Genomic DNA, 10,015 nt, shown 5'->3' on the forward strand with positions numbered 1-10,015 from the left:
CAAGAAAAAAAAGTCTGGAGGGAATACTATACCAGTTTTGCAGTGCAAAGCTGGTTTTCAGGTAGCAACCCAAAAAGTACCTTTGAGTTTTGCACCTGTGTATTGCTGAGCATCCAGGTGAAGAAATCATTCACCACTGGCTCTCACGTTTTAACTCTTCCCAACAGCTACATAAGTTGTGAGCTACAAGGAGTGACGGTAGGACAGGTATCTTGAACTAAGGTAAGAAACCACCTTTTCAAGGTAGCCCCTGTACTAAGCTGAGTGTTATAGTGTTGTCACTCTATACGTTTTATACCCTTGTCAAAACGATTCTGTCTGTATTTAGCGGTGGGACCAAACTATTTCCTGAGAGCACTACCCACTTATTTTAAGGTTATCAATAATGGAAATCATCGTCTTTCACCTTAACAATTTAAAATACAGATTCTCAGCAATAAAATCATGTGAACGCTTAAAAGACAGTATTTTTAGACCAGTGCTCAGATGAGACAATAGCAAAAAGAAATTTAATAGCTTTTTCTGTTGAACCTACCTCCACTTTCTCTGTTAGCAGCTCTTTGCAGGGTGTCCAAGTGCTGGGAAAGTTCAGGAAGCTTCATCCGTAAAAGATCTCGGAAAACAGCCATATCCACAGAGAGAGCACGGAGATTATTGACAAAATAGCTGTCAGGAAGCACCTTATCAATTAGGTAAATCATAATCTGTGGGGAAAAGGGAATATTTTCATGTAGGATTTAGAGCCAGTCATTTTCTAGGAATAATTAAAAAAAAAAAAAAAAGAATGTTAAAGTTCTCTGTTCAGTGAAGAACGGCTTGGAGCCAGTGGCAACACATGCCTCTGGTATCCCATTTATACGGGGAGAAAATTTTCCCATTTTAAGCATCCACAGGTACTCTAGGTATCCACAAGCAATCAAAGCGCAAAGGCCTCTTGAAGCTGTTCAGAATTCATGAACCATTAATGACTGATACCAGCGTCACTGTAAACTATGCTCAAACTAGAAGCATGAGTCAAACCAAAGGCAAATTTTGCCACTTCTAATGCTGTTCACGAGATTCTCCACATTGCTGGAAAGTTCCACTGTCCATTCTCTGGTTGTTAACTGCCACAACCAGAAGACTGATCTTTTTCCCCCCTCTCCAAAATGCTTTTTCTTTAAAAAACACTCTTCACACATCTCACTGTGATGTGTTACCGTGTGCTGCACTTCATCTTATCACTTTAAAAGGTGCTAAACTAAGCAGCATGAGACTTTTTAAACAGACATATGTTTCAAGTGAGACAACTTAACTACATGGGTGGTAATGTATTAACTGGATACTGTCAAACTTTCGAGAATGAACAAATGCAACAAAGAAATACACAGAAGTGGACATATATCATCAACCCAACAGATGCTGACCTTTACTTCCTGATCTTTAACAATTTCTATGGCCACTCTACAAACCACATCCAGAGAGACTACATGTGGTCAACCCATTTGCTTCAACTCTCCATTACTACTTTGTTAAAATCTCAAAAGAGCATCCTTACCAATTGTTTCACACAGCCTCTAATGCTTGAGAGGACCATGGCACCCTCATACACGGGAGATAATTATCCTTCCAGTCCCTCTCCCCTGCTCTAGGGGGTTGGACTAGATGATCTCCAGGGGTCCCTTCCAACCCCTAAAATTCTGTAATTTCTGTGAAATGTAGCTTGGCAAACACTGGACTTCCAAGAGCACCACCACCTTACATGGTCATAGTGCCGCCTCTTATCTCTCAGCTGCTTGTGACTGCATACTACCTCTAAAGATTTTTTCAAGCAGTCTTCTGTTCCATGCTTTAAAGCACCTAGATCAGTAGTCAACACAGGGAAATCAATAGTTCTTACAAATTCTGATTAGTTTTTTCAGTTTTAAGTTTTAAGGGTTGAAAGGAAATATGTGATGCATTCACAGAATCACAGAACGTCAGGGGTTGGAAGGGACCTCAAAAGGTCATCTAGTCCAACCCCAACCGTTGCTAAATATGGGGACACCTCGCTGTCTTTTAAAAATACGCTTTATTTTGTTCAGATACATTTCAACCAATCGAAGAATAATTTAACACAGTAACATTAACTTAAAACTGTGTTGTTCGTGTTTTCATTAATTTCTTACAACATAAGCCACAAATCCGTACCTTAAAGAAACCATTTTATAAAGGCTTTTGCTCCCCTCCCACTGAGTGGTATTACTTCAGAAATCTCAGATATGTAAGAGAATAGGAAAGAACAGAAAGCTTTTTGAAACACTGAAGTCCATCCTATTTCACTGACATGTTAATTGTTTTTAAAATGCTTTTTTCAAAAAAGCAGCTTCATGTATTTACCAGTTTTCAATGGTTACTTTCTTCCTGACACATCTCTACAGATTTATTTTTACTACCTGAGTTTTTAATATTTCCCCACAATAACATGCAGGAAAAAAATTTTAAGTTTCAGTATCTGTGAGACTTTTATCCATACTTCGACAGCTTCTACACATGCCGTAATTTTCATGCTTATCATAATGCCAGTGGGCTAACTCTGAGGGATTTAACTTAAACGCGTTTACCTTAACTAATGAAGACTCAAGCATCCCTGGCTCGGCACTCACTGAAGCTACCACAGAATCACAGAAATCATCAAGGCTGGAAAAGACATCTAAGACCACCAAGTTCAGGTGTCAACCCAACACCACCATGACCACTAAACCACACCATGCTGGGGCCTGTGCTGTTAAAGCCCCGTGGTGTCAGGGCATCAGCTGTTTCCCAGCCTCCGGGACACACTTCTCAGACACAGAGCTTTTGTTCGTAACATCCCTCCCGGAAAGGGGAGCTGGCTGGCGAGGATCCCCTTGGATCCTGAACTACTAGACTCTGCAACAATCCAAATTCAGGTTTTCCCATAGCTCCAGTCCTGAGGGCAGCTCTACGGGCAACAGCCTCTGCAGCTGTTACGAAGTCTCTCATTACTTGCTTTCGCGGGCAGTGACTGCAACAACGAAATAGCCATGTGCTAACCCCCCATTCCTTTCCCTCCCTACCCTGTTCCTTTGTAGGTTTTTTTCCCTTCCCTTTTCCCTCGTTCTTCTGGGGAAATTCCAACTCCGCAAAGCCCACACATTAAGTCTGGAAAAGAAACTGTTTTATATTCCACTCTTATTTTCACCAGTCACAGGACAGTCTGGCGCTACTCCATCGTCTCCTTAGCACAAGGAGCCTGACACCACTCCCAGGGAAAGACAATACAATAATATAAGGATGCACATAGTTCTTATAATCGATTTGAACTTCAGAAACCTTGGGCAATTGTATTTTCTATATTACCATAATGTGGTTTAGGAGCTTCTGGACAGTATAATAACGCAGTAAAATGTGACAAATTATACTTTAAAATACCAAAGAAATTTTTAGCAAGAATTATTGAATGGAAATTTTACTCTCTGATATAAAGTAGGTATATTACAGTATTTTCCTCTTATTACAGGCAGCTCTCTAAAACAAAGTATTATACACCACCTGGCTGGACTCCACTACCACAGGCTCTGAGTGAATTTAAATATTTACCATATTTAAAGCATTGTCTCAGGCAAAACAAACAGCCTAGTACCTCAAGAGTCACAGTCATTTTTTACTAATTCAACCCAAAATTCACAAGCAAGTTTATTTAGGGAAATTTGCACATGATCTTGGCAAACCTTAAATCACATCCTGTAGTAAACAGTATTTCCATTTTTTGTCCTATTACAAACTTCACAAAGCTTTCTTTTAATTAGAATAGAAAAGCTCTAAAAAATATAACACTGTATGACTATCATGTTCAAAGTGATTTGCTTTAAGTATTTATTTTGTGTTTTCTTAGAATTTGCTTTAAAACACATCAGATTTATTAACTGCCTTGAATGCTACTGCCACACAAGAGGCTGATAATGGAATCTGAAGGTTTCGGCTATCTGTGGTGTTGGGAAGCAGATTTGGGATTATAGGATAAGATATTCTAAAGTCAGTAGCTGTGTTACCGTTCATCTTTATAATGGTCAATCTCTCATTTGTTTCTATTCGAAAAAATTTTTAGCAGTAATAACATTCCAACTCTTCATTTTAGCTCAGACAGGTTAACAAACAATCCACAGATATAAACAGATTAACTCCTTTGAGTCCTGTTCTCTCAGGCTGTCTACAAAATTCACACACTGGTTTATTCTAAAGTCCTCTAACTAAATGCAATCCTAACACCGAAAAAAATTTTTTACTCACTTTCAGGGCATCTCCTTCATTGCCCTCCATTACTTCCAGAATAAGTGCGGCCAATATGTTAAATCCTTGACAATAGCCAACAGATTTATTCCACCTGGCATAAGCCAGCAAAACACGTTTTAATACCACTCGATCTTGCTCTGCCTCCTGGCCACAGTAAGAACTGCAACCAGTTCGGTGAAGGTCCTTTAGAAAAAAAAAGTAAAAGAAATATAAAAGAACAGACAGAAAGATGTGCATTTTCCTTCCCCCTTTAGTTTTGCCCCCCCGTGCCAGTTTTCCTTCCACCTCTGCCCTCCCAGCACATACTCCCAAAGCTGACGACAATGCTACCTTTTTATCTGTAAACCTTTACCTTATCGAGGAGAAATAGGTTTAGCACACTCTTAAGTAAACAAGTTACCTAAAAGACGCTAATATGAAGCTGTCACAGAAGATATTAACAGCTATCTACGTTTCAAAGGGCAAGACATAACAGCTGCTCATCTGAACAAAAACAAGCAACTATTTTTATCAAAGAGCTACTAGCCAGTTAGTTTCAAAACATAAAAAAAACATAAATGGCGTCCCTGAGATTTAAGTGATTTATAAGCAAAAGGCAAAACACATAAAATGTTTAAGACATCATAAGTAATATCTGTAAGCTTAAATTACCAAGTAAAGATGCCATTGTAATAATCAAGAATACAAAGTATATTGCTCTGTGTACTCTAATTGAGGTGACTATAGAACACAATCTCTCCAAAATAGAGTAATACCTCCTAAATAGGTAAACAGACTAATATTTAAATTACTACAACAGTACAAATCTATTAAGCTCCTCCCTAAAACTGACCACTTCCATAAACATCAAACATTAACTGAGAAATACACATAGAAAAAGGTGCCTCACTCCCGTAAATTAGAATCATAGAATGTGGGAAGGGACCTCTAGAGATCATCTAGTCCAACCCCCTGAAAAATGCTCAACTGCTATATTATAAAACATACTTTTTAGTCCTGGCAAATCTGTGTGTTTGTTTATAAAAAGGAAAAAAAACCCCTCACATTCCTAGGTTTCCATTAAACTCCAGTATTCATTTTTAAATAAAAAGTAGAAATTGGAAAAAAAAAAAAATCAGCAATAGTAATTCTTTCCCAGCTAACACTAACTAGACCAGTGCAGAAGGACCAAAGAAGACAAAGAAATAATTTTAGTGGTCCAAAAGAAATTAAGATGTCATTTTTGCCACAGCAGTTGCAGAGAACAAAATAAATGTATTTTAAAAATAACCAATATTTCATTTAAAAAATAAAATAGAATACCAAAATTAGCTGGCTACCTTTACTATCTGGATGCCCATAGAATCATCATCAGGATTACTTCTTTCGTTGAATGTGAAACGCATGGTTTTATCCCAGTCAATGGCTATACTGTGTAAGTACTGATCAGCTAGGGTCAGCCAAACCTAGAAATACACAAAGCAAGTCAACAAAATTAATTATTTCTCAGATAAAGTATGAATAGTTTTGATATACACTGTTAGGTGAACCTCATCACCTTCACCCACATGTGATCTGTTGTTAGACTTGAAATATGTAGAAGAGGACTGTATCTAAATTTTTGCACAACTAAAGTAATACTTTGCTCCCTAAAAGAGAAAGAAACGGCATTAAGAGTCAAGATCTGTGAATCGCTTATGAAGATGTGAGTCTGTTGGCAGAAACTGAATCCACATGGGCCCTCTAAGCACACTCTCCTGCAAAGATGCTCCTTCTCAGTTTGGATCTCCCAAACTCATAACCAACAAGCAATTTTATACAAAGATAACACTGTTGCAGGCTTTCCTCAAACTCAACCATGGATCCATCTGGAAACCCCACAAAGGCAATCTAGACCTCTTTACCAAAGGTCTCTTCTGATCAACAACTGCAGAAGAAACAGCATCTAGCATTAACTATTTGGGACTGACTCAAAGTACCACTTGGATCAGAGTAACTTACTGTTACAAGAGGTCTTCCCTAACTTCTGGTGCTCCAGGGAGTTCTGGAAACAAACATTTTGACTATTTTTAAAGCCTAATAATTAGCAGAGCAAATTTATGCATGTGTATTAAAGTCAAAGGCTGGACGTTTTTTAAACATTTGAAAAATCAAACCCTGAAACACACGACAGATCATAAAATGACAATAAAGGATCTTCCTCTTCAGGGAACTGAAAGAAAACACGAAAGCAAATTGGTTGAGTTTTATATCGGCTGTTAAGTCACTCAAGTGAGAAAAGCAAATCAGACACTTCCTACAGATTTAAACTCTTAGCTAGCTGCATGATGAATTTACAGACAGCTCTCAGAATCTCGTGTTTTTCGTATTTCAGTGTCCCTTCCCACGCTTCTGCAAAGCCACCCACACGGGAGGAATGCCACTGTTCTGCCTCTCAGCAGCCGCTGCCATTGCTGACATCCTACTGATGTTGTTTGACTGGTTTGTTTTCTGGGGCTGGCAGAGACAAAGAAATGTCACATGCCACAGTAATAATGCAGATGTCACCCTGCTCTTTCTGCTGCTAGCACAGGAGGCAATCAGTATGCTGCCAACACAAAATGTTCCTTTATTTTGGTATCAATCTGAAGATCACTGAGAAATGGCAGTGCTACTACTTTGGTTAGGACCATGTGGTCATATGTAAGCAAACACAGAGATGGGCAGAATGAGAAGGAAAAGACAGAGACCTGAGTTGGATGATGTGGCAGAGCATACCCTCAGCAAGTCTGCTGATGACACAAAACTGGGAGGAGTGGCTGATAAGCCCAAGGGCACCTTGACAGGCTGGAGAAATGGGCTGACAAGAACTTCATGAAGTTCAGCAAGAAGCACAAAGTCCTGCACCTGGGCAGGAACAACCCCAGGCACACATCTATGCTGGGGACCATCCAGTTGGAAAGAACCTTTGCTGAGAAAGAGCTGAGGTTCTTGGTAGAAACCAAGTTGACCACAAGGCAGCAACATGATCTTGTGGCAAAGAAGATTAACAGCTTCCCGGGCTGCATCAGGCAGTGTTGCCAGAAGGCTGAAGGAGGTGATCCTTCCCCTCTGCACAGCCCTGGTGAGACATGTGGAGCGCTGGGTCCAGTCCTGGGCTGCCCAGTACAAGAGAGGTACAGAGCTAATGAAGAGAACGCAGCAAGGGGCTACTAAGACGATTACAGGACTGGAGCATCGCTCCTTTGAGGAAAGGCTGAGAGAGCTAGAAGCATTCAGCCTGGAGAAGGCTTATGTCAGATCTTATCAATTTATATAAATACCTGAAGGGAGGGTACAAAGAGAATGGAACCAGGCACTTATCAGTGGTGCCCCATGACAGGACCAGAGGCAATGGGCCCAAACTGAAACACAGGAGGTTCTGCCTAAACATCAGGAAACACTTTTCGACTGTAAGGGTGACAGAACATTGGCACAGGTTGCCCAGAGAGGCTGTGGAGCCTCCTTTCTCAGAGATATTCAGAAGCCATCTGGACACAGTTCTGGGCAATCACCTGTAGGTGGTCCCGCTTGGGCCAGAGGTACCTTCCAACCTCAACCATTCTGTGATTCTTTGATCTCTGTCTCTCAAAGAATCATAGAATGTTAGGGGTTAGAAGGGACCTCTAGAGATCATCTAGTGCAAGCGCCCTGAGAGACTTCCCTGGAGTGTGGGGAAAAACATTTTAGGAAAGAAGAAAGGCTGTTAGATGGATATAATGATTCACTGGAGCTGTAGATTAAAAATAAAAACATAGTGGCATGAGGAAAATAATGCTGCTTTAAGTCTTTCATTTTCTTCCCCCTAAACTGTCAAGTGGAACAGTTTGGTTGGAAAAGATAGTAAAAAGAAAACAGGAAAAGGCAATTAATCTGATATATCAAAAATATATGAAACTGCATATATTTCATAAAGCTTAAAAAAATTCTTTTTTTATTAAAATTCCATTTTTAAAGTTGAGATCATGTGACTCAGTTTTATAGAAAAGATGAATAGACATGCCTTTCTTTTAGGCTAGGGAACTTCAAGAAGTTGTTGAAGAAATCAATAAAGTAAGTTTAGCAAAATCCCAGTGGACACTTTCCTACCACATTAACTCAGTGCAATTTCCCATTAATGGCACACTCTGCCGTTCTACATCACTCCTAACTCTGAACTTCCATAATTTAGGCAATCTGCCTTTCCCCCATCAAATGTTCCTATGAGCATTCTTGTCAGCACTAGCATCCATCAACTTCATCTTTGTACGAATGACAGTCTACACTGCAGATTTGCTCTCGTGACTCTGACAGAATGAAGCAATAACATCCGCACCAGAGTAAGTTACCAAAGCCTCAGGCAGAAACATCCCAACTAGTGAGAAAATCTTCTTACCTGTCTCCTCAGTCTCTCCAGCTGCCCTGCAAGGTTATCACTGAACCATGTAAGCTAGAAAAAATTCTGACTACAACTTAAACTTAAAACTTTCAAATATTTGTTAAAAAAATGAGAATATTGATGTCATTCACCCCTCCTGAGAATCATAGAATGGCCTAAGATAAAAGGGACCTTAGAGATCATTTTAATCCAGCCTCCCTGCCGCCAGGGATGCCACCTCTTGACTAGATCAGGCAACACATGGAGACCGAGCGGGAATCGAACCCGCGACCTTAGCGTTGTTAGCGCTAACGCTCAACTGACTGAGCTAACCGGCCAACCACAGGCATTACGTCCCACAAAGCATAGAGGTCTACTTACCTTTCTCCGCCATTCTTTCGGGATGCCTGTTGGCAATCTAGCCACTGCTTTGAGAGCATCATGCCACTAAAAGCAAAAGCATTCAAAAATGTATAAAATCTACCATTAGTTTAATGCAACAGCATAGCAACATCTACAACACTGAAGACATGCATACTCATTTAATTTTACTGCACACATTTCAGAGTTTAACTGTTTAATCCACTCACAGGGAAAATCTACATTAATTACTTAATGATAAAAATATAATATTCGAGGACACAAAGACTGATGAGATATCTGAGTAAACAATAAAAGCCTATTGCGTTTTCCAAATGCTGATGAAACAGCTCTTGATGCAACTGCAAATAATATGTTGACATTATGATGACAGATGCACTTTTGAACTAGGCCAAGTACCTTGACTGAAGAGAACCCAGTCCTTCACAAACACAAGAGAAAAATTAATCAAAATACCTGCTGAAAACCGTTTTGACCTAAAGATGGCTCAAGAGTGAATTTCAGCTTTGTATCAACCCCTAGAAACAAAAAGGAAAAAAACAATCATGGGTCATTATGTTCATTTAGCTCAGAAGGACTAAATAAAAACCATAAACAACAAAACACTAGAATTGAAATAAGAATACAATATTTCAGCTGCATGTTTCAACAACTACATTTCAACCTGCTTCTGGGAATTCTTGTCTTCACAGTGGTTTCAAGGCACACATTAAGAAGTATATGGACAATATTTTAAAACACAGTAATACTCTTTGTACTCAAATGATGTAGTTCAGCATTATTCATTTCATGCAGCTCACTATTCTACAAACTGTATTTGTACACTGCAAACTATCATATGTATTCACAGAAAAAAATATGAGACAAACTATCATATGTATTCACAGAAAGAAATATAAGAGACAAACAGTTTCTTTCCAGCTATAGCAACTTCTTGACATTTAAGCAATCAAAACTGATTTCAAAGTTTGGGGTGCTAAAATTATCTTCTTGCTCAGAATATATATA

At 39.3% G+C, this 10,015-nt stretch overlaps 1 protein-coding gene across 1 annotated transcript in view; it reads right to left on the reverse strand.

Moving 5' to 3' along the window:
• TBC1D30 (TBC1 domain family, member 30) overlaps nucleotides 1–9,525 on the reverse strand; it is a gene marked incomplete at its 5' end in the record, with an annotated part of 23,377 nt that extends 13,852 nt beyond the window's left edge. Inside the window, 5 exons of the mRNA XM_009875940.1 lie at nucleotides 536–704; nucleotides 4,270–4,455; nucleotides 5,592–5,717; nucleotides 9,008–9,073; nucleotides 9,464–9,525. Coding sequence (XP_009874242.1) covers nucleotides 536–704; nucleotides 4,270–4,455; nucleotides 5,592–5,717; nucleotides 9,008–9,073; nucleotides 9,464–9,525 — 609 coding nt within the window. The remainder of the gene's footprint in view (nucleotides 1–535; nucleotides 705–4,269; nucleotides 4,456–5,591; nucleotides 5,718–9,007; nucleotides 9,074–9,463) is intronic.
• Between the last annotated feature and the right edge of the window lie 490 nt (nucleotides 9,526–10,015).

This window comes from Apaloderma vittatum, unplaced genomic scaffold (genome assembly GCF_000703405.1).
Source record: "Apaloderma vittatum isolate BGI_N311 unplaced genomic scaffold, ASM70340v1 scaffold5679, whole genome shotgun sequence".
Lineage (NCBI taxonomy): Eukaryota > Metazoa > Chordata > Aves > Trogoniformes > Trogonidae > Apaloderma > Apaloderma vittatum.